The sequence below is a fragment of the Chiloscyllium plagiosum genome, unplaced genomic scaffold (genome assembly GCF_037043375.1).
Source record: "Chiloscyllium plagiosum isolate Xiang-an unplaced genomic scaffold, Cpla_swu_hap1 HiC_scaffold_10, whole genome shotgun sequence".
Taxonomy (NCBI): Eukaryota; Metazoa; Chordata; class Chondrichthyes; order Orectolobiformes; family Hemiscylliidae; genus Chiloscyllium; species Chiloscyllium plagiosum.
The window spans coordinates 117150019-117175612 of record NW_028270148.1 but is presented as its reverse complement, the minus strand read 5'-3'; the positions used below and the strand labels follow the sequence as shown (position 1 = coordinate 117175612).

Below are 25594 nucleotides of genomic sequence, written 5' to 3'. Positions count from 1 at the left end.
AGACCGAGGATGGACTGCACCTGAATAATTCCCTCAGCTCTCCAGAGTCAGAAGAGTTTCCACGTTTGGTAAAAGAAAATGCATCCTTTTTCATACAATTAACTTATTTCACCAATGTTTTTTCTTTGTGATTTCCTGCTCTGTCATTAACATTGTGTTACACTTACAAAGGTGAATTCCTTCCTTTTTTAAGACTGTTCCTTTTGGTGGGACCATAAAGGGAGGGATGAGACCGGGGAAGAAGATCGTCATAATGGGGATTGTGGATCCCAACCCCACAAGGTACTGACTTTATGGTTAGTTTCTGGGATGTGGTTCCCTCTTGAGAAGCTGCTGGTGATCTGCCTTCTTGACCCACTGCAGGGCATGTGTTTTATTTCAAAAATATACTTTATTCGTAGAAGGAAATCTTTATATACATCCACAATTCATGAAGCTGCTCAGATATATACTGTCTTTACTTACAAAGAGACAAAGAAAATTCCAGCACTGGAACAGGCCCTTCAGCCTCCAAGCCTGTGCTGTTCCAGTTCCTGTATCTAAACACCATCCCCTGTAAGTTCCCCTCCAATCTTAGAGGAAAACAAACACTGGGATTTGGCTTTCTCTATATTTACAATTAAACTCTTGGCTTTTAACTGAGGCCTTGGGGAGGGTCTGATTACTGAAGGACCTATGATGGTGGTCTTTCCGCACTGTGCCTTGGCAGCAGCTGCCCCAAGGCTTTAGTACGTCCCTCAGCACGTGGCCCCGGACCTTGGGATGTGCCAGTCTGTAACACTCAGTCAGGGTCAGGTTCTTGTTCTGGAAAACCAACAGGTTTCGGGCAGACCAAAGAGCGTCTTTCACCGTCTGATGATCCTCCAGGCGCATGCGATGTTTGTCTCGGTGTGTGTCCCGGGCAACAGACTGTAGAGCACAGAGTCCCACCCCACCGAGCTGCTTGGAATGGACCGTGACACAAACCACTGTATCTTCCTCCAGACTTCCTTTACAAAGGCACATTCCAGAAGGAGATGTGTGGCAGTCTCTGACACCCCCACCCCAAGCAGCCACTGCAAAGGCAGTGTGCAGGGTCACAGACCGACTGTGTGTACATAAAGGATCTCACAGGCAGAGCCCTTCTCATCAACTGCTGCAGTCCATGTGCTGTGGATTGACCCACAATGCCCTTAGGGAGGGAATTCCAGGATTCTGACCCAGCGACAGTGAAGGAATGGTGATATCTCTCTAAGTCAGGATGGTGATTGGCTTGGAGGGGAACTTACATGGGGGGTGGTGTTCCCATGTATCTGCTGCCCTTGTCCTTCTAGATGGAAGTGATCGTGGGTTTGGAAGGTGCTGTCTGAGGACTTTTGGTGAATTTCTGCAGGGCCTCTTGTTGTTCAGGCCCACTGTTGTCACTGAGTGTCAGTGGTGGAGGGAGGGGATGATTGTGGATGTGGTGCAATCAAGCGGCTGCTTTGTCCTGGATGGTGTCAAGCTTCTTGAGTGTTGTTGGAGTTGCCCCCATCCAGGCAGGTGGGGAGTGTTCCATCACACTCCTGACTTGTGCCTTGCAGATAGTGGACAGGCTTTAGTTAGGAGAGTTAAGAGGTGAGTTTCTTGCTGCAGTATTCCCAGCCTCTGGCCTGCTGCTATAGCCACTTTTATATAATGAGTCCTGTTCCGTTTCTAGTCAATGATAAATCCCAGTCTTTAGTTTTCCACAAGAACTCAATATCAACCATTTGATTTAACTTAAATGTTTCTCAGACATTTCAGGACCGATCTTGTTTTTTTTTCCGACAAGTATTTCAAATATGCAGTTAGAAAAGGAATTGCCTCCAGAAATTATTCTCTTCATGCAGTGTCATTCCAATAGACAAAAATATGGAGCTGCATTATAGGTGGGAGATATTCAAGTTTTGTTGTTTGACCTTTAACAGTCTGGTTAATGTGGTTCAGAAACTGGTTACAATCAGTCCATACACTGAGTTATGTCAGAGATATTTTGGTTGGATTGTGGCCATATTAACTTGATACTGCAGAATCTTTATTTAAACTTTTTTTTTGTATATTGTGTGTTGAAAGATTCCTGTAGATTATACTTGTTAAAATTCTCACTGTTGCGTTTAAATCTGTCCATGACTTTGTGTCCAACTCTGGAATCTCCTCAAACTTCTCTCCTTTACTCCAATCTGGCCTCTTGTCCATCCCCAGTTTTAACTATATGGTTTATTAAGCCAGTATGGCTCAGTGTCTTTTTAAAATTTTAATAATGCTCTCGTGAAGCTCCTTAGAATATTTGTTTTTAATGTGAAAGGCACTGTATAAAGACAAGTATTTGTTAATGTTTTTACATCTCTCTGGGATAGCATTCTGGAAACCAAGCCCCACTATCTCCAGAGTTGCTACAAAGATAAAACATTTACTTAGTAAAATCCCCAGTTTAGCAGGTTAATGGGAAACATGGACCACATTTCTCTACTTAACAAGAACTACAATTTATTGTAAATAAATTCTGACCACAGGCAAACAGCTAAGAACTGTCGATATGTAACTCTACTTATTAAACTCTAACCCTCTTCAAAACATGACTTCCCTCCCCACGCAAGCGCACACATAGAGAGATAGATGTACACACGGACAGACATGCAAAAACATTGGTGTTATGGGCCAAAGTGAAAACAAAACTAGTAAACCAGTTTAACGGCCCCAGTGCACTGGGTTCACCGAAATAATCCTTCTGTCTGCCAGAATTTTCTGTTCTTTAATCTCTCTCGACATTATTTTCACTTCTCAGGAGGCACAGTCGATGGGCACATTAACTGCAAAGTCTCTTAGTTATTGGTTAAAGGCCACAGTTTTCAGCAACTGGTGTGGGAAAATAAACTGGCTTGCTTCAGGTATTTTGCTGGAGAAAGAGACACATTACTTTTCCCTTGCAGCTATTCAGAGGCTTCTGCCAGTATTGTTGACACCCACAAGCTGTTCAGCTACCCAGGAGCCAATCAGATCATTGTTGTCAGGCCGACAGCTTCTGCCATCTCCAAACCAATCAGCAACCTGTTCCTAGCTGAGTCTCACTTTCTGTCCACTTGCTGGTGCTGGCCTGTGTACAAACCGCCTCTCCCACAGCTTCTACAAAGCAGCTGTGTAAATGCCACTTACAATAAATTTCAGTCACTTGCTTTTTAAAACTGCAGCAATGCCTTCTGCAATCCTTGATTTTTCAAACAATCCTTTTCCCACTTCCACTCCACTTCCAGGGACCACGTCTTCAGCTACTTTGGTCCTGAGCTTTGGAATTCACTCGCTCTCGCTCTCTCATGGCTTGGTGTTAACCTTTTGATAATGACTCTTTTGGAATACCTTGGGATAACTTGCCACCTTAGTAGCTGCTGTGTAAAAGTATGTTGTTGATCCAGACAGCCTCCTCAGTTTGAGTGTTTCAGTCGCTGACAGTGAGATTTTTCCCACCTTTTCTGAAGCTTTGAGATCAGCCTGTGCTGTGGAGACTCTGATGTATCACCAGCTGACGTTGCCGTTGAACTCCAGGCAAGATTTCCTGATCAACAGTTTGTCCGAAATGCTTTTGTCTCTGGAGAATGGGGAGAGGAGGAGACTTCAATTCAATATTTCCCCTTCATCCCAGATCAGCCATTTAGGGTGAGTATGTTTGAAACAGTTCGGAGCTTGGGCCTCACTGGGTAAATCTGGGGATAATTTCCCTGCAGGAGACACAAAAAAAATTGAAACAGAACTATACCAAAATTGAGAAGTTACAACTGTCATGAAAAATTAAACATTTGGATGTGAATATAGGAGGTACGGTTAGTAAGTTTGCAGTTGACACCAAAATTGGAGGTGTAGTGGACAGCGAAGAGGGTTACCTCGGAGTACAACGGGATCTTTATCAGATGGGCCAAAGGGCCAAGGAGTGGCAGATGGAGTTTAATTTAGATAAATATGAGGTGCTGCGTTTTGGGAAGGCAATTCAGGGCAGGACTTACACACTTAATGGTAAGGTCCTGGGGAATGTTGCTAAACAAAGAGACCATGGAGTGCAGGTTCATAGTTCTTTGAAGATAGAGTTGCAGCTAGATAGGATAGTGAAGAAGGCATTTGGTATGCTTGCCTTCATTGGTCAGTGCATTGAGTACAGGAGTTGGGAGGTCATGTTGCAGCTGTACAGGACATTGGCTTAGGCCACTTTTGGAATATTGCGTGCAATTCTAGTTTCCCCACTATAGGAAAGATGTTGTTAAACTTGAAAGAGTCCAGAAAAGACTTACAAGGATGTTGCCGGGGTTGGAGGATTTGAGCTATAGGGAGAAGTTGAACAGGCTGGAGGTATATTCCCTGGAGCGTCGGAGGCTGAGGGGTGACCTTATAGAGATTTATAAAATCATGAGGGACATGGATAGGATTAATAGGAAAAGGTCTTTTTCCCAGGGTGAGGGAATCCAAAACTAGATGATGTAGGTTTAAGGTGAGACAGGAAAGATTTAAAAGGGACCGCAGGGACAACTTTTTCACGCAGAGGGTGGTGTGTGAATGGAATGAGCTGCCAGAGGAAGTGGTGGAGGCTGGTACAATTACAACATTTAAAAGCCATCTGGATGGGTATATGAATAGGAAGGGTTTGAAGGGATATGGGCCGGATGCTGGCAGGTGGGTCTAGATTTATTTAGGATATCTGGTCGGCATGGACAAATTGGTCTGATCAGCCCTGACTGAGTAGGTGAAGCTTTTCTTTAGACTTGTGCAAATTGAGGTCTCCAAATGTCCTGTCTTCAAAATTGAGGGAGGTCCTCAACTAAATGTTCCCATTTGGTGAAGGAAACCAAAACTGGGTGCTGTAAATACAAAACAAAATCACCAATCAAATAGTGAATTCACAAGAAGCTTCTTTGAGCAGAATTTAAGGGTTCTGGAAGGGCTAAAGAACATTCCAGAATCTAACTACTATGAGATTTGTTTTATTTGGTGCAATCAAGTTTATTGTAACCAGTTTTGCCTTTTAAATGTGAATTATATCAACCACTGAATGTCAAGTTGTGGCACTTAAACAACACCAGATGTAATTAATCCTTATGACACGATTGTTCAGGAGATGAATGTATTTTTGGTCACTTTAGTTAATTTAGCTAAAAGTTCCTCCATTGCCATTTCCAGCTTGTTTATGGCCAGTTTACACTTCACTGGCCTACACTGGGACTTCTGCCTTGATCAAACAATGAGAACATGGTGTTCTGCAGGTTTAGGGAGCAGTCTGGGAACTGACATTCTCAAATTAATTCCCACAGTCACCTTTACTGTGTGTCTCTGCAGTGAAAGTGTCTGGAAGTAGATCAGTGAAGGTCCAGCCTCCCTATTTAAACTGAATGATACAGAAACGCTTTAGAAGGTGATGGCACGAGCCAGTGCTGACCGGAGACACAAGATTGTACAGTGACATGTCATGGTCAAGGAAGGTGCTGCCTGAAAGTTTGGTGGAAACCACAGAGTGTGAGAGAAGCACAATGGCTAATTCTGGTTCCACACAATAATTAACAACAGTATTCCTCACCCAAGGATTAGTGCTGTCCTTTGTTTTGCTCTGACTCTGCTCATGGTGGAACGTGCCAATGCAATGATGTGAAATAACTTGGCCATTACAGCAACGTAACACATTAATTTGAGTAATAATTCTCTTGGGACTCAGGTGGCAAAAGACTGGGGTGGGGGAGAGCTGGGAGTGGATACAAAGCAATGCATACATGTGTCCCCATTTTAACTCATTAAAAACCCATACATTAGCAGATTAACAATTGGGTTCATTATGTGAGGACATAGTAATAAATTTTAAATTATTTTAAATTTTTTGAGGAGATATGGGCATGACTGACTGAGCTAGTATTTATTACCCATCCCTAATTGCCCTAGATCTGAATATCCTTCTTCAATCATTTCAGAGGGCAGTTCAGACTCGACCGCATTGTTGTGGGTCTGGAGGGACCAGACTGGGCATAGGTTTAAGGTGAGAGGGGAGGAGATACAAAAGTGTCCACAGAGGCAGTTGTTTCATCCAGAGGGTGGTGAGTATCGGAATGAGGTGCCAGAGATAGTGGTGGGGGCAAGTACAATTTTGTCATTTTAAGAAACATTTGGACTGGTGCATGGATGGATATGAGGAGAAAGTGACGACTGCAGATGCTGGAGATCAGAGCTGAAAATGTGTTGCTGGAAAAGCGCAGCAGGTCAGGCAGCATCCAGGGAACAGGAAAATCGACGTTTCGGGCATAAGCCCTTCTTCAGGAATGAGGAGGGTGTGCTAAGCAGGCTAAGATAAAAGGTAGGGAGGAGGGACTTGGGGGAGGGGCATTGGGAATGCGATAGGTGGAAGGAGGTTAAGGTGAGGGTGATAGGCCGGAGAGGGGGTGGGGGCAGAGAGGTAGGGAAGAAGATTGCAGGTCAAGAAGGCGGTGCTGCGTCTGAGGATTGGGACTGAGATAAGGTGGGGGGAGGGGAAATGAGGAAGCTGGAGAAATCTGCATTCATCCCGTGTGGTTGGAGGGTTCCTAGGCGGAAGATGAGGCGCTCTTCCTCCAGGCGTCGTGTTGCCATGGTCTGGCGATGGAGGAGGCCAAGGACCTGCATGTCCTTGGTGGAGTGGGAGGGGGAGTTAAAGTGTTCAGCCATGGGGCTGGTTGGGTTGGTTGGTGCGGTTGTCCCAGAGGTGTTCTCTGAAACGTTCCGCAAGTAGGCGGCCTGTCTCCCCAATGTAGAGGAGGCCACATCAGGTGCAGCGGATGCAGTAAATGATGTGTGTGGAGGTGCAGGTGAATTTTACGTATCCTCCCATCCTGCCCCCTGTAAAAACGCCATCCCATATTCCCAATTCCTTCGCCTCCACCGCATCTGCTCCCAGGAGGACCAGTTCCAATACCGTACAACCCAGATGGCCTCCTTCTTCAAGGACCGCAATTTCCCCTCAGACGTGGTTGACGATGCTCTCCACTGCATCTCCTCCACTTCATCTCCTCCACTTCCCGCTCCTCCGCCCTTGAGCCCCGCCCCTCCAATCGCCACCAGGACAGAACCCCACTGGTCCTCACCTACCACCCCACCAACCTCCAGATACATCATATCATCCTTCGTCATTTCCGCCACCTCCAAACGGACCCCACCACCAGGGATATATTTCCCTCCCCTCCCCTATCAGCGTTCCGGAAAGACCACTCCCTCCGCAACTCCCTCGTCAGGTCCACACCCCCCACCAACCCAACCTCCACTCCCGGCACCTTCCCCTGCAACCGCAAGAAATGAAAAACTTGCGCCCACACCTCCCTCCAAGGCCCCAATTGATCCTTCCATATCCGTCACAAATTCACCTGCACCTCCACACACATCATTTATTGCCTCCGCTGCACCCAATGTGACCTCCTCTACATCGGGGAGACAGGCAGCCTACTTGCGGAACGTTTCAAAGAACACCTCTGGTACACCCACGCCAACCACCCCAACCACCCCGTGGCTGAACACTTTAACTCCCCTTCCCACTCTGCCAAGGACATGCAGGTCCTTGGCCTCCTCCATCGCCAGACCGTGGCAACACGACGCCTGGAGGAAGAGCGCCTCATCTTCCGCCTAGGAACCCTCCAACCACAAGGGGTGAATGCAGATTTCTACAGCTTCCTCATTTCCCCTCCCCCCACCTTGTCTCAGTCCCAACCCTCAGACTCAGCACTGCCTTCTTGACCTGCAATCTTCTTCCCGACCTCTCCACTCCCACCCCCTCTCCGGCCTATCACCCTCACCTTAACCTCCTTCCATCTATCGTATTCCCAACGCCCCTCCACCAAGTCCCTCCTCCCTACCTTTTATCTTAGCCTGCTTGGCACACCCTCCTCATTCCTGAAGAAGGGCTTATGCCCGAAACGTCAATTCTCCTGCTCCTTGGATGCTGCCTGACCTGCTGCACTTTTCCAGCAACACATTTTTCAGCATGGATGGATATGACCAAACCCAGGCAAATGGGACAAGTTTAATTGTGAAAACTGGCTAAGTTGGGCTGAAGGGCCTGTTTCTATGCTGTAAACTGCTATGACTCTATGACCAGGTAAGGATGGCAGATTTCCATCCCTAAAGGACGTTAGTGTACCGGAGGGTTTTCACAGTGATCGACAGTAGGTACATGGTTGCTATGAGATCAACTATCAACTCTACTCTTGTACTGAATTCAAATCTCCCCACTGGCCTTGAAGAGATTGGGGTCCATGTCTGAGAACATTAGCCGGGGGTGTCTGGGTCACTCTGATACATCACCACTTCCCGTGATCACACAGAAGTGAATTACCATGTTTGACCCACTTTGTAAAGTAAGATTATAGAAACTGTAAACATTTCTACAACTTGCAGAAAGACTATTAATTGTTATAAGCTCATGTTAAAATATTTAAACCATTTCATTACCAGTATTTTAATACATACTTTTTAATTACTTTATTTGTTATTGTCCAGCTGAGACTTGGAACTTGTGTCTCATGACTTTCCATAAATACTGGATTTTGTTTGTACTAAGGACAGAGTGTTTTATTAATTCACTCATGGGACGTGGGTGTTGCTGGCTGGACCAGTATTTATTGCCCATCTCGAGTTACCCCTGAGTTACTGTATAACATGTCATATATGGGCTACCTAACTAGGATCAGAATAACTTTACACAATAACAGTTCCCCTTCAAGTATCTACAAGGTCTAGACCCTGTCAAAACCCTGTCTCTGAGCACTGCTGGTAACAGACCAAAGGCCATCGCTTCCTGTGACTTTGTATTCTTTTGCGCTCAGTGACTGTTACTGCACCGAAATAGAGATGGGTTTATTATTGATAGCAACTGCTGTTCAAATAGTGCAACTAGGAAAGTAGTGCTCGTTTGGAATTATACATTGACAGAATGTTTTAATGTGATTATAAACTACTGTTAAACATGGTAATGGTTGACACTTTCAGAAAGAAGGATATGTACATGACTTGAGACTTGAATACAGGACACGTCGTATTTGTGGAGGGAGAAAAATGCTAAATTTTAAAATTTGTGTTGATTTCTTTAAAGGAAAAGTTGCCTTTTTCCGCCTTCTGTCCTTCCATTCCTGAAAGGCACAGATATCATCTTCTGCTGGCAATTCCCTAGTCCCTCCCAACCCACATTACTGTCATTCATGTCAAGCCAGACAATTATTGTTAATCAATCATTCCAGCTGTGGAAAGCGTTGTTACTGTCTCACTGACTCCACATGCCAGCACTGCCCAGCATAGGAACTGGGAGCTGACCAGAGGGAGATAGGACAAATCACACTTGGCATTAAACACGGGGTGTACCTCGTCTGATTGGCTTTGTACCACATTTATTATTACTTCCATCCACTGCTCTGGTTAAAGGAATTTACTTGAAGTATTATTGTACTGTAGATGGTCAAGTGAATTAAAATAGCAAGGACAAAGCCTCAATTCCAGGGACGGACCTTTTTAAGAGTGAAATGATGAAATATTTCTGTATGCAGAGGGCGATGGAAGTTTGCGGGAAGGCGTTGATGCTACACCAGTTGTGAAGGTGAAATCTGAGCTTGCAGGTTTTGGAAGCTGGGGCAAAAGTGAGTGTGTAAGACTTAGGTCACAGCTCAGATATGATCTCACTGAATGGCCTCTTGTTCCCATGAAATTATGGCTAATATTTTATCTGTTTGATATTCTGGGTAAATGCTGCATATTTTAATGATTCTACTTGTTTTTGATAATTGGACCTTTTCTGAAATGCCCTTTCTTTATTTGGCACATCCTTACAGTTGGAGATGCATTGCGAATACCAACGATTCCGTATATTTGTCGACGGGCACCAGCTCTTTGATTTTCACCATCGTGTCTCTGACTTATCAGGAATTGACAAGATAAAAATCTTCGGAGATTTGCAGCTGACTAAACTGGGTTAGGATATTTTTGGGACTGTCAGGAGAAACTGTGACGTTTTCCATCAGTCTGTCAAAGACTCGCCGTCACATTGTGTGGCAGAGCCATCTGGGTCTGAGCTATCTCGGTGTCAGGCTCCATTGTCTACTGTCTCAACAGAAACATGGAACCATTGTTCAGACATTGCCAATGTCACTGATTTGGGGAATTGGGGGAAGCACTCATAACAGAAGTAAAATCCAATTGGAGATGGCTCTGAGCCTGCTAGCATAATTTATTCTGCTGGATTTGTGCGTGGGACATCTGCACCAAGGGGTAGGGAGGGAGGATAAGAGCATTGAATGGAGTGACTTTTTTTGTGTGTTGTTTATACCATGCACTACAGTCTCTGCACTGAAATGACAGCACAACTCATTAACAAATATATATTTTAAAACAAAGAGCAGAACTAGTCAGGGTATTGTCTAGATTGTAAATAGTTTTTGTAGAATGTAACATGGATGGTGTGGTTTGTGTTCTGTATGACACTAGATACTTATTTATATACATCATGCATTTTAGTCTTAATGAATCATTAACCATTGGAATGTTAGCAAACGATTGTATTAGATATTTAGATGATTCTGTAAACTAAAGATATATTTCTTGATACTCTTAACTTATTAATAGTTTTATTGATAAGATCACATGTTTTATTGCTTCCAATCAATAATCACTTCTAAAATAAAGAGACATAATCTGTAATGTTCGTCATAAAGTTCTTATTTCTGGGAAATATCTCGCAGTTTCTGCTTCAACGTGTTTCAAATTAATCTGCTAAACCGAGCTTTTAATTAGATCGATTGGTATCAGCAGGAACTGCATTTTCTATAAGTTATTGTAATTTGCATAATATTTCACAAATTTCTAAATGTAAAAAGATTAATTTCAAGGGACGATTGAATATCTAATACTTTACATGTTTTCAGTGTTTGCTCTCAGTCACTGTTATTTACCAGGGAAAAGAACAGACTTTGAGAACTGATAGATCCAATGAGCAGAGAGATTACTGATTGTGTTTCATGATAAACTATTTTGTCAGAGGCACACTAATTTTGTGAGTATTGCAATCAGGATCTGTCATATGGAGCAGAAACACTTGGCTGTTTTCCATTTAACCTTCCTATTTATGTGTGTTACAGCATTTGTCAAGTGTTTTTTTTCACAAGCCCCTCTGTGCGGTGTGTGTCCATCTCTGAGTCTGCACATTTCACTGCCAGACAGAGACAGAAACATTCTGACAATGTTCATTTCGGGCTGATCACCTTGTCCCATTCTGGGAGCGAGCAATAACCAGGAGATATTGGTGATGTGATCTCATTGTGGTGTGAAGACTGAATTAACAACAGAAATCGCTGCTTAATTGTTACACTTCATATCTCGTTATTTTATACTTTTCTTGATGTTGGATTACTTGGTGGATACTTTGGCAAATGTGTCAATGTATGAAAACCTGTAAACAAATGAAGATGTCTTTCAAAATGTAATGTTGGTAAAAGTGTCAGGCACTTCATTTTGTTTAGATCAATCTTTAGAAAAATTAAAAATAAACATTTATAATTTCCCTATTTTTTCCTTTTTTCTCCTCCTCCCCTATCATTAGGAGCAGGAGTAGGCCACTACAAACTGTTGCTGAGAGCATCAATCCCATTTTTCATCACTGTAGACACAGCCAGGTACAAACTTGTGCTTATTGTGGGCTGGCCAAAACCGGTTAACATGTTCCCCAGACACTCCCAGTACCAGCCTAACTGGTTTCTTTTAAAGGGTGTGGTGTCTCCTAAGTGTTTTTGGTTTCAGAAGCTTTAGACGAGAGATACTCATGTGTCTCTGCAGAACAAAACTCTGGTAAACTCCTCCATCCAAGAACTCTGTATTTTGAACAGATTGGTTTGAGTGATGTGACAAAAAAAGGATGAGCATTACCGAAACAATTTAGCTCCAGTAAAAATGTGTCCTTAGACTAAGGGAAAGTCAAAGCCATTTACTGCGAAAGAAGGGGAGAGATGAATGAGAAAACCAAGTGGATGGAGTCACAAAGAGATAAATTTGCAACTGAGGAAGATGCTTCCAACCTAACAAAACAAAATTGCTGGAGAAACTCCGGTCTGGCAGCATCTGGGGAGAGAAAGAGCAGAGTTAACATTTTGTCCAGTGATCCTTCTATAGAATTAATTATAGCAAGGAAAAGGTTGGTAAATATAGGATTGGGGGGAGTGGGGAGGAATAAATGTGGAGATGGAATCCAGAGAGCACGAGAAGCAGTCGGGCAGACAGAGGAATTGGTAAAAGTCATTTTGAAACAATATATTACACTTATTAGATTACATTACAGTGTGGAAACAGGCCCTTCGGCCCAACAAGTCCACACCGCCCCGCTGAAGCGCAACCCACCCATACCCCTACATTTACCCCTATACCTAACACTATGGGCAATTTAGCCTGGCCAATTCACCTGACCTGCACATCTTTGGACTGTGGGAGGAAACCGGAGAACCCGGAGGAAACCCACGCAGACACTAGGAGAACGTGCAAACTCCACACAGTCAGTCGCTTGAGGCGGGAGTTGAATCCGGGTCTCTGGCGCTGTGAGGCAGCAGTGCTAACCACTGTGCCACCGTGTCGCTGTCAGTCCTGGAGAATCAATAGATGCTAATGGGGGCTATTAGAGCTGTCGATGGGTCATTTGTGGTGGTAATCATGTGATGGCCTGGTGGGGGGCTTGAGGTAAGGGCATGGGAGGAGGTGTTCAGGCCCTAAAATTATTGAACCCAATATTGATTCCTGAAGACTGTGCGCTCCCCAGTTCTTCCAGCTGGCACTGAGCTTCACTGGAGCACAGCAGCAAGCCTGAGACAGAGAAAATAGATTCCCTACAGTATGGAAACAGGCCCTTCGGCCCAATAAGTCCACACTGACCCTCCAAATGGTAACCCACCCAGACCCATTACCCTATATTTACCCCTGACTAACGCATTTAACACTATGGCAATTTAGCATGACCAATTCACCTGACCTGCACATTTTTGGACTGTGGGAGGAAACCCACATAAACACGGAGAGAATGTGTAAATTCCACACGGACAGTCACCCAAGGTTGGAATCAAACCCTGGTCCCTGGCACTGTGAGGCAGCAGTGCTAACCACTGTGTCAGGGAACAGGGTGGTGGGTTGAAGTGGTGGTAGCTGGAAGCTCAGGTCATTTTTGCAGCAGAACACGAGTGATCTGCAAAACAGTTACTTAGTCTATGCTTGACTTCCCCAATGTAAAGGAGATCACAGCAGATACAGTAGATTGGATTGAGTGACTGGTTGCTGTGTTTGCAATGGATGCTGATGGACAGCTCATTCTCAGAAATGGAAACAGAGATGTCAGGGAAGGGAAGGGAGGAGTCAGAGATGGACCCAGTGAAGATGAGAGCGCGAAACTAGGAGTGAAATGGATATTTTTTCCAATTCCAAATGAGAGTGGGAAGCAGCATTGATGATGTTATTGATAAACCAGAGAAAGAGTTGTGGGTTGGACCAGAGTAGAATTGGAATAAGGAATGTTGCATGGGCCTTGCAAAGAGACGGCCATAACTGGGGCCATCCCAGGGCCACAGCTTCAATCTGAAGGAAGTGAGAGGAGTATAAAAGAGAAGTTGTTGAGGGTGAGGATGAGCTTGGTCAGGCGGAGGAGGCCAGTGGGGGCTGGGTATGGTCCAGGCCGTTTATCTAGGAGGAAGTGGAGAGCCCTGAGCCCATCCTGATGGAGGCATGGCCGTGTAAAGGGATTGAATGTTCATGGTGAAGAGGCGGCTGGAGCTGAATATTGGAAATTCTGAAACTAACGTAACGCGTCAGAGGAATCGCTGATGTAAATGGAAAGGGACTGGACAGCGTGAGAGAAAACTGAGTTGAGGTAGGAAGCAGTGGGTCCTGTGGGACAGGAGCAGGCAGAAACAATGGGTCTGTCCGGGAAGTCCTGTTTATGGATTTTGGGAAGGAGGTAGAAACGGGCTGTACGGGATTGGGGGGACTATGAACTTGGAGGTAGTCAGGGTGGGGGAGATCACTAGGTAAAATGAGTTTAGTGACTGGGGGATGTTTCATATTGTTTCTTTCACAAGACTGTAAAAGTCAGCTTATCCCGAGATTTGAGGCTTGTCAGCCAGTTTTCTGAGATTTGTTCTGATGAACAAGCTCGAGTGATAATTAGTTTTTGAATCTTGGTCATGTTTCAGTGAAAGAACACGAGCAGAGATTAGGTGACTTCCACAGAGACGACAATCAGGCCTCCACATACATCACTCAACTCTTCATTTGAACTCGGTATCTGTCTGACATTTAACTTACTGGGAGTTGTATGTTCGATCTCTCGGTTTGAATCTAAATGCCTCAGGGTGGAGAACAAACAGCGCACACAAGTCAGTGTTGATTATGTCAACTCAGTCTGAATGATGGTGCAATTTTTCCACTTTAAGGTGTGTCATTAAAAATACACTCAAGAGAAACCTATCAGTTGATTGGGCTCATTTGTTCTAGTTTATGGTTAAAGAATGACATCTCCTGGTTACTAAGTTGTATAGGAGAAAGTGAGGGCTGCAGATGCTGGAGATCAGAGCTGAAAATGTGTTGCTGGATAAGCGCAGCAGGTCAGGCAGCATCCAAGGAACCTGCTTCCTGAATGGCCTGTTTCCTGAAGAAGGGCTTATGCCTGAAACGTCGATTCTCCTGCTCCTTGGATGCTGCCTGACCTGCTGCGCTTTTCCAGCAACACATTTTCAGCTCCTAAATTGTATATTCTGCCTTTCCAATCCCCCCAAGGGAAAAGAGTATCATTTGGGTAACTGTGAGACTCATTACGTGACCAAAAGCAGCTTTGTAAAGAATCAAGGGGAATTTAAATTTGAGCTGTCTCACGTCCATCTATTCCCCACAGCCTGCCTTTGTCCTCCTGAGGTCTATCACTGCCCTCTTCAAAGTTCACAATCCTTCCAGGATTTGTACTGTCAATGCTGAAATCGTGCCCTGAACATTCAAGTGGAGCTCATTCATGTCCCTGAAGGAAAACGAGGGTCCTAACCCCAACCCCTGGGTCTGGGGTGAGGGGGCGGAATCCTATAAACCTCCCAGGGACCGTCCCTCACTCAATTCCACTCCCACACTGTTCCTGCATCTGTCCACCTCTCGAAGCTTGTTGCTGCCTGATAAGCCCACTGTGCGGCATTTTGTCAAACGTTTCTGGAAGATGTACATCACATCAGCCTCGTTTCCCTCGTTAACGCTTTGTGTTAACTCAACAAAAGAACTCAATAAAATCACTTAAACATGAATCACGGTGGCTCAGTGGTTAGCACTGCTGCCTCACAGCTCCAGGAACCTGGGTTCAATTCCACCTTTGGGCAACCGTGTGGAGTTTGCATGTTCTCCCCGTGTCTGTGAGGGTTTCCTCCCACAGTCCAAAAATGTGCAGGTTCGGGTGGATTGGCCATAGGAAATGTGAGATTACAAGGGTAGAGCCTCTTTGGAAGGTTGGTGTGGACCTCATGGGCTGAATGGCCTGCTTCCACACTGTAGGGGTTCTATGATTTGCCCTTCTAACAAATCCCTGTATCACCGCCACAGCTTGAGTCAGTCTTGGTGACTAAAACTGATTATAATCCTGGGCAGATGTTACAGTTTTACCCTGATATCTTTAGGCACCTGAACAATTGGTACAACCATACAGATTAAATGCTGTTTCATTGCCTGTTGTTATTCAACAAACAATGACATATTTGAAACTAAATCCTCTTCCATACTCGGAGCTTCTTTTGCTTCACTTTACATTTATTACGTTTCCTTCATGATGGGTTGATTAAACAAGTTGTTGGTGCTTGCCCTCCTGTGTGGCTGGATTAGCGAGCCAGTTTCACAACTCTGTATTTGAACTATCTGAGTCACGATCCTGGGGTCTAGATCTGAATCTGACTGTCATTCTGGGGTGGGTCGTCAATCTGGCATCAATTGCCATGGGAGAGAGTTCCAAACTTCTATCAGTCTTTGTGTTTGGAAATGTTTCCTAATTTCACTTGTGAAAGGTCTGGTTTTCTCCCCTAATCCTAGACTGACTGATCAGCTGAAATTGATTCACTCTCTCTAGCTCTTTGTTCCTCTCCATATCTTGATAAAACCACCGTGGGAAGATGATGACCTAGTGGTGATGTTCTGGGGACCCGGGTTCGAAACCCACCATGGCTGATCGTGGAACTTGAATCCAATTTTTAAAAAAACTCCAATGATGACCATTATGAAGAAAACCCCATCTGGGTCACTAATGTCCTTTAGGGAAGGAAACTGCCATCCTTACCTGATCTGACCTACATGTGACTCCAGACCCACAGCAATGTGGTTGACTCTTAGCTGCCCTCTGGGCAATTAGTGATGGGCAATAAATGCTGCCCAGCCAACGCTACCCTCATCCATCCGTGAATGGAATAAAGAAAGAAAATCACCTCCGAACCTGCTACACTCCAGGGAATGCAATGCCAGTGTAATGTCCTCGTTGGGAGTACAGGTATCATCCAAGGCCAAGGTTTCCTTCCTCAGGAATGACATCCAGAACTCCTCTCAGTAACTCCAGGTGTGATGTACCCAGGGCTTTGGGAAGCTGAGAACCAATTTGTACCCCCTTGTCCGTGTCACTCCCTCTCCAGATATGGAGACCAGCATTTCATTTGTCTTTTGATCACTTCCTCTTGTTCTTCCTGCTGGAGTAACCTGACCCTGACCCTGACCCTGACCCCACCCCCACCCCCACCGAATCTCTCTGGATCTCCACTGGTCCAGTGGCATTCTTGTTCCCACTGGACCATCAGAGCCCTCACAGCTCCTGCTATAGCACCACTGGGCACATCCTCCTTTTCACCATTTAGAACAGGGTTTCCCAAACTGGGCATCAGCACCCCAAGGGGACTGGGGGGGTTGTGCGCAAGCTGCAATTTTGGGGGTTATGAGCTCAGCAATGGCATCCTCCCAATCACTGTCACAGGTCTCTGTCCTCTCCCCACATTTCTGATAAATCATCCCACGCCCAACCCCAAGTCACTTCCCCTCTCTCAATTTTCAGTGCAGTCACACTAATCTTCCAGCCTCGGAATTAGCGTCACATTGAGGAAAAGATTGGGAAACACTCCATTAGAAAATGTTCTGATTTTAACGTCCACAGTGGATGCCCTCACATTTGTCCACACTAAAATTAATTTGCCACTTTTTTTGTGTAACTCTTTAATTGATCAATACTTCATTGTAATTTATGATTCCACTGACAGTGTATCCAATCCTGTCTATCTCTGTGTCGTCGGCTAATTTCGATAAGTGGCTATCTCTCCTGATGTCTCAGTCATTAACAAATAGGTGAACACTTAGCACTCCAGCTCAGTCCTAGTAGCTGGTTTGAATCAATCTATTCAGACATGCTATCTCACACACCTCTAGAACAAGTATAACGTGAGCCCTGGCCTCCTGGTTCAGAGGTGGGGACACTACCACAGCACCATGCGAGCCTTCACAGTTCCTCATACTGGTCACATCCTACTGACTGGCTCCGTCCTTTGGATCAGCCCCTCCTGCTCTAACAGAGCACAGTGCTATAGATATACAATGGTGACAGCACTGAGGCGGCCAGTGAGCCCCTCAATTTCCATCCAGTACTCTGTAACAGCACCTCCGCTAATCTCACTGTCTGACCTTTGTCCATAACCCTGCACAGTAAGGGAGATCTCCTGGTGTCATGGTTAAAATTTGTCCTTGACCAATGTCAATAAGAACAAATGATCAGGTTTCCTGTTTGCAGGATCTTGCTGTGCCCATTTCATACGTTATGTTCAGTGTTTCCCAAGAAATTGATGCTTGCATTTCAGTAGCACTTTTCATGACCTCCTGGTGGCCGAAGGAAATACATTTTAAAGGACGGTTGCTGTTCTAATGCAGCCAGTCAGTTATGCACAGCAAGCTCCCACAAACAGCAATGTGATAATGGCCAGATGTGTTCTTGTGATGTTTAATGAGAGACAATTATTGACCATGACACTCTCTACACTCTTCTTTGAGACAAAGCCATGGGATTTTCCATAACATCCTGACAGAACAGACTGGGGCTTGGTTTAAAGTCAGGGTTAGCTCAGTTGCCTGGTGAGCTAGTTTATGATGCAGTGTGGGTTCAATTCCTGCACTGGCTGATGTAACCAAGAAGGACTCTGCCTCAACCTCATTTGGGATGGGGTGACCCTCAGGTTTAGCCCCCCCGTTGTCTCTCTCTCTCTCTAATGAAAGAGTGGGACTACGGTGACTTTATTTTCTTTCATCAAGTGTAAGAAGTGACAGCATGGTTTTGGTATTTTAAAAACAATTGTGATCTGCCTTTTAAACATTGGCTTGTTGCAGTATGCAGGGTTAGGGTCCCTGCGTACACCCTCACAGTGAGCGCCTTTTAGATATTTCTCAGGTTTTCACTTTTCACCAAAACCTGCCGCAGAATGCTGCCTGTTACAGCCAGGGTCAAACACACCATTCCAGTTCAGCACACAATACTGTCCTCTCAGGACCTGATGAGAGTTGTATCTCAAACAAAACATTCACCATTAATAGCAGCTCTGTCATACAAAACGTATTTCACTAGGCTTGAATTTGTCCCCTCCAGCATGGTCAATATGTAAATAGATCCACTATAACAGTTCTTTGTACTCAACAAGACCCCAAACAGAACCTGTGTTGCCTGCAAAAGGAGGCAGATGTCAGTGAAACTCAAGAGTCGAGAGTGTGGTGCTGGAAAAGCACAGCAGGTCAGGCAGCATCCAAGGAGCAGGAGAGTTGATGTTTCAGGCATAAGCCCTTCATCTCTAGCATCTACAGTCCTCACTGTCCCCCGTCAGTGAAGCTCAGACTTCATTACAATGGACTGACCGGACCCCATCACAGGAACAACCTGCAATATAGGCTGCAATATAACTGGCAATTATGACACACGACAGTATTACCCAACAAGAGCACTTCTGCTAAAGCCACAATTGTTGAAACATGATGATGCAGGCTGAAATAATTTTTTTTCGCTGTTGACTGGGAGACATTTCCTGAGAATATTCAAACATGGTCTTACAGTCACATCTCTCTCCATCTAACCTTCTACTGCAGCAGCCCATAAGCAGTGAACAGATATTTTAGTTAAATTACTTGCCCCTCTTTGGGCTCAGGGTTTACATGAGACAAGAGAGTGATTTATGGTGATTTCTTGATCAATAGATTGCTTGTTTGTTCTGCCAGAATTTGAGTGAGACTTTGCTAATTATTGGAAATTTAGGATTTTCTGGTTATTAAAGTCTTGGTACCACTGCAGCATTGTAAACATCCAAAGATATTCATAGAGGAGGGCCAGAAATTGAGGGGCAGGAGAATGGACTATGGGGTTTAAACTTTCATTCGGGGGATTTGGGCATCACTGGCTAGTCATCACTTACTCCCTGTCTCTGGTTGCCCTTTGAGAAGGTGGGGGTGAACTGCCTTCTTGAACTGCTGCAGTCGTGTGCTGTAGGTAGACCTTCAATGTCCTTAGGGAGGGAATTCCAGGATTTTGACCCAGTGACAGTGAATTTCTGCAGTGCATCTTGTAGATGGCACACACTGCTGCGACTGAGTGTCAGTGGTGGAGGGAGGGGATATTTATGAATCAAACAGGCTGCTTTGTCCTGGATGGTGTTGAGCTTCTTGAGTGTTGTTGGAGCTGCCCCCAGGGCTAGTGGGGAGTATTGTTCCTGAATTGTTCCTTGTAGATAGTGGACAAGCTTTGGGAAGACAGGAGTTGAGTTATTTACTGCAGAACTCATGGACCTGCACTTGTAACCACAACATGTATCTGGTTAGTCCAGTTCAGTTTATAGAGTCATAGACATGTACAGCATGGAAAGAGACCCTTCAGTCCAACTCATCCATGCTGACCACATATCCTAAATTAATCTAATTCTATTTTCCAGAATTTAGCCCAAATCCCTCTAAACTCTTCCTATTCATGTAACTTTTAAATGCTGTAATTGTACCAGCCTCCACCACTTCCTCAGGCAGCTCATTCCATACATGCACCACCCTCTGTGTGAAAAGGTTGCCCATTAGGTCCCTTTTAAATCTTTTCCCTCTCGCCCTAAACCTATACCCTCCAGTTTTGGATTCCCCCATCCCGGGGAAAGGATCTTGGCTATTCACCCCATCCATTCCCCTTATGATTTTATAAACCTCTAAAAGGTCACTCAACAAGACCCCAAACAGAACCTGTATTGCCTGCAAAGGGAGGCAGATGTCAGTGAAACTCAAGAGTCGAGAGTGTGGTGCTGGAAAAGCACAGCAGGTCAGGCAGCCTTCGATGCTGCAGTCTATTCAGCCTCTCCCTATAGCTCAAACCCTTCAGCCCCAACAACATCCTCGTAAACCTTTTCTGCACCTTTTCAAGTTTAGCAACACCTTTTCTGTAGCAGGGAGACCAGAATTGAATGCAGTTTTTCAAAAGTGGCCTAACCAATATCCTGTACAGCTGCAGCATGACCTCTCAACTCCTGTACTCAATGCATTGACCAATAAAGGCAAGCGATACAAATAGGGCTATGGTCAATGCCACCCCGAGGATGTTGATAGTGGGTGATTCAGTGATGGTAACACCATTCAACATCAAGGGGCGGTCGTTAGATTGTCTCTCATTCGAGGTGGTCATTGCCTGGCATTTGTGTGGCATGAATGTTATTTATCATTTTTCAGGCCAAACTTGAATATTGTCAAATCTTGGTGCATTTGAACATAGATTGCTTCAATGTCTGAGGAATTGAGAATGGTGCTGAACACTGAGCAATCATCAGCAAACACCCCCAACTGATGGAGGGAAGGTCGTTGATGAAGCAGCTGAAGATGGTTGGGCCGAGGACACTACCCTGAGGAACTCCTGCAGAGATGTCCTGGAGCTGAGCTGACTGATCACTTGCTGCACTCCCTTCACATTGTCTCTGATTAACATTGCTGTCACCTTTCCCACAGCTTTAGCTATTCTGTACCTGATGGTCTTATACTCACTGACAGTTTGTGGGTAACAGTTTCCCTCTGATTATACTGGAGCATGGTCTAAATCCACGCTGCTTGGTTGGAGCGGTGACTTGCAACTTTGGTTATTCCAGAATTGGGAGTCTGGATGTTCAGTTTATCAGGGATTTGCTACTTATCCAGTGGGAATGGCTGGTACCTCGACCATAACTGGGAACTCAGGTTTGCACCAATTTGACTCTCCACTTCTTTTCATGTTGTGGTGGACTCTTGGATCAATGCAATGTCTTTGTTTTCCATCACTCGGGAAATAGGATTGTGGTTACTATGGTGACAGGTGAACCAGTCAGCCAAGAAATTGCTTCCTGTTTGCTTCCTGATACAGTTTTCTCAAACAGTTTATTTCTGGAATGAATAATGCAATTCAGACACTGTCTGATGGGCCTGGCTGATTGAACTGTTGTTGAATCATCAAGAACTTGTTATTATCTATAAGAAACATCTCCAGGAATGTACAGCGAGGTTATCAACACCAGCACATGGTCTTGTTCACCCAGAGCCAGCAGCTGGCAGCACCAGCACAGACCCCGCTCTGTCCCAGCTGGCAGCACCAGCACAGACCCCGCTCTGTCCCAGCTGAGGACCAGCACAGACCCCGCTCTGTCCCAGCTAAGGACCAGCACAGACCCCACTCTGTCCTAGTTGAGGACCAGCAAAGACCCTGCTCTGTCCCAGCTGAGGACCAGCACAGACCCCGCTCTGTCCCAGCTAAGGACCAGCACAGACCCCACTCTGTCCCAGCTAAGGACCAGCATAGACCCCGGTCTGTCCCAGCTGAGGACCAGCACAGACCCCACTCTGTCCCAGTTGAGGACCAGCACAGACCCCACTCTGTCCCAGCTGAGGACCAGCACAGACCCCACTCTGTCCCAGCTGGCAGCACCAGCACAGACCCCGCTCTGTCCCAGCTAAGGACCAGCATAGACCCCGGTCTGTCCCAGCTGAGGACCAGCACAGACCCCGCTCTGTCCCAGTTGAGGACCAGCAAAGACCCTGCTCTGTCCCAGCTGAGGACCAGCACAGACCCCGCTCTGTCCCAGCTAAGGACCAGCACAGACCCCACTCTGTCCCAGTTGAGGACCAGCACAGACCCCGTTCTGTCCCAGCTAAGGACCAGCACAGACCACACTCTGTCCCAGTTGAGGACCAGCACAGACCCCACTCTGTCCCAGCTGACAGCACCAGCACAGACCCCGCTCTGTCCCAGCTGAGGACCAGCATAGACCCCGGTCTGTCCCAGCTGAGGACCAGCACAGACCCCGCTCTGTCCCAGCTGAGGACCAGCACAGATCCCGCTCTGTCCCAGCTAAGGACCAGCACAGACCCCACTCTGTCCCAGTTGAGGACCAGCACAGACCCCACTCTGTCCCAGCTGAGGACCAGCACAGACCCCACTCTGTCCCAGATGGCAGCACCAGCACAGACCCCGCTCTGTCCCAGCTGAGGACCAGCACAGACCCCGCTCTGTCCCAGCTAAGGACCAGCATAGACCCCGGTCTGTCCCAGCTGAGGACCAGCACAGACCCCGCTCTGTCCCAGTTGAGGACCAGCATAGACCCTGCTCTGTCCCAGCTGAGGACCAGCACAGAACCCGCTCTGTCCCAGCTAAGGACCAGCACAGACCCCACTCTGTCCCAGTTGAGGACCAGCACAGACCCCGCTCTGTCCCAGCTAAGGACCAGCACAGACCCCACTCTGTCCCAGTTGAGGACCAGCACAGACCCCACTCTGTCCCAGCTGGCAGCACCAGCACAGACCCCACTCTGTCCCAGCTGAGGACCAGCATAGACCCCGGTCTGTCCCAGCTGAGGACCAGCACAGACCCCGCTCTGTCCCAGTTGAGCACCAGCATAGACCCTGCTCTGTCCCAGCTGAGGACCAGCACAGACCCTGCTCTGTCCCAGCTGAGGACCAGCACAGACCCCGCTCTGTCCCAGCTAAGGACCAGCACAGACCCCACTCTGTCCCAGTTGAGGACCAGCACAGACCCAGCTCTGTCCCAGCTAAGGACCAGCACAGACCCCACTCTGTCCCAGTTGAGGACCAGCACAGACCCCACTCTGTCCCAGCTGGCAGCACCAGCACAGACCCCGCTCTGTCCCAGCTGAGGACCAGCATAGACCCCGGTCTGTCCCAGCTGAGGACCAGCACAGACCCCGCTCTGTCCCAGCTGAGGACCAGCACAGATCCCGCTCTGTCCCAGCTAAGGACCAGCACAGACCCCACTCTGTCCCAGTTGAGGACCAGCACAGACCCCACTCTGTCCCAGCTGAGGACCAGCACAGACCCCACTCTGTCCCAGCTGGCAGCACCAGCACAGACCCCGCTCTGTCCCAGCTGAGGACCAGCACAGACCCAGCTCTGTCCCATCTGAGGACCAGCATAGACCCCGGTCTGTTGAGGACCAGCATAGACCCTGCTCTGTCCCAGCTGAGGACCAGCACAGACCCCGCTCTGTCCCAGCTAAGGACCAGCACAGACCCCACTCTGACCCAGTTGAGGACCAGCACAGACCCCGCTCTGTCCCAGCTAAGGACCAGCACAGACCCCACTCTGTCCCAGTTGAGGACCAGCACAGACCCCACTCTGTCCCAGCTGGCAGCACCAGCACAGACCCCGCTCTGTCCCAGCTGAGGACCAGCATAGACCCCGGTCTGTCCCAGCTGAGGACCAGCACAGACCCCGCTCTGTCCCAGTTGAGGACCAGCATAGACCCTGCTCTGTCCCAGCTGAGGACCAGCACAGACCCCGCTCTGTCCCAGCTAAGGACCAGCACAGACCCCGTTCTGTCCCAGCTGGCAGCACCAGCACAGACCCCGCTCTGTCCCAGCTGAGGACCAGCACAGACCCAGCTCTGTCCCATCTAAGGACCAGCATAGACCCCGGTCTGTCCCAGCTGAGGACCAGCACAGACCCCGCTCTGTCCCAGTTGTGGACCAGCATAGACCCTGCTCTGTCCCAGCTGAGGACCAGCACAGACCCCGCTCTGTCCCAGCTGAGGACCAGCACAGACCCCACACTGTCCCAGTTGAGGACCAGCACAGACCCCGTTCTGTCCCAGCTAAGGACCAGCACAGACCACACTCTGTCCCAGCTGCAGTACAACACTCACTTGGTGAGGAGTGTGCCCCATCTCCAATCCTCTGGGTAGGAGCATGCTGACCAATGATCACTCTAGGACAGGGCTTCACAGCTCATTGGGGCTGAGTGTAGGACACCAGGTCACACTGTGACCTTGGCACGTTATTCCCACCTCCCAGAAAGCCTGGAGCGATCTGATACCAGTCACAAGAAACGCCCATCCAACAAATGTCTTAAACATTGTTCCACGGGAGAACATCATTCAGGGTTGGAGCTGGAAGCTATGACAAAAACCAGGAGATATGGATCCAAACCATTCTGCAAGCCTACCCTCCCCCAGCCCCGGTACCCTCCTCATGGAGCAATGTAGTAGGCCCCATACCAATCTGGTCCTCGATAATCCCCCACTTACCCCTCTAGTGTTAAATGCAACCTTTGCAAAAGTGAATATTTGTGTAATTGTGTAGGATCCGTGGGGTTTGTAATTGAATGTTCAGAATAAAGTGGCAGACACTCCCTGTAAATCCTGAAAGATGAGAAGGTGTGGAGACTTCTGTATGACTGACAACAACAACAATCTGCATTTACATCACACCCTTAACCCCAGTGACTTGTATTCATAGTAAACCACCTCGAGGACCATCGGAGGGCCCTGAACCACAAGAGGTGATATCAGGACAGGTGACCCAAAGCTCAGCCTAGGAGGTTGAGTTTAAGGAGTGTTTTAAAGGTGGAAAGGAGGAGATACAGGTTTAGAGAAAGTCCTCAAGAGCTCAGCAGGCTGGCAGCTAAAGGTACAGCTGCTGCTGACAGTGAAATAACTGAAACAGGGCAAGGTCAGCGAGTACACAGGGAAAAATCCCACAACACCAGGTTATAGTCCAACAGGTTTCTTTGGAAGCAGGTGGTTGTGATGAAGGAGCAGCGCTCTGAAAGCTAGTGCTTCCAAATAAACCTGTTGGTCTATAACCTGGTGTTGTGGGATTTTTAACTTTGTCCACCCCAGTCCAACACCGGCATCTCCGAATCATATCTCCAAATCAACACCGGCATCTCCGAATCAACACCGGCTCCTCCGAATCATATCTCCGAATCAACAGCGGCATCTCCGAATCAACACCGGCTTCTCCGAATCAACACCGGCTCCTCCGAATCATATCTCCGAATCAACAGCGGCATCTCCGAATCAACACCGGCTTCTCCGAATCAACACCGGCTCCTCCGAATCATATCTCCGAATCAACAGCGGCATCTCCGAATCAACACCGGCTCCTCCGAATCAACACCGCTCCTCCAAATCAACACCGGCTCCTCCGAATCATATCTCCGAATCAACACCGGCTCCTCCGAATCAACACCGGCTTCTCCGAATCATATCTCCGAATCAAAGTCATGGAGGGATTTGAAAACCAGGATGGAAATTTTAAAGCTGAGCCACCACTGA

At 46.9% G+C, this 25594-nt stretch overlaps 1 protein-coding gene across 3 annotated transcripts in view; it reads left to right on the top strand.

Moving 5' to 3' along the window:
- lgalslb (lectin, galactoside-binding-like b) overlaps positions 1–21663 on the top strand; it is a 22464-nt gene extending 801 nt beyond the window's left edge. Inside the window, exons 2-5 of one of the 3 annotated variants that reach the window (XM_087991698.1) lie at positions 3–68; positions 194–282; positions 3474–3651; positions 20777–21663. In XM_087991698.1, the coding sequence (XP_087847824.1) occupies positions 3–68; positions 194–282; positions 3474–3651; positions 20777–20848 (405 nt within the window). In that variant the 3' untranslated portion in view covers positions 20849–21663. Of the gene's footprint in view, positions 1–2; positions 69–193; positions 283–3473; positions 3652–9809; positions 11534–20776 lie in introns of those variants that run through there. The other 2 variants (XM_087991700.1, XM_087991697.1) reach the window with 2 other exon arrangements.
- The last annotated feature ends 3931 nt before the right edge of the window (positions 21664–25594 follow it).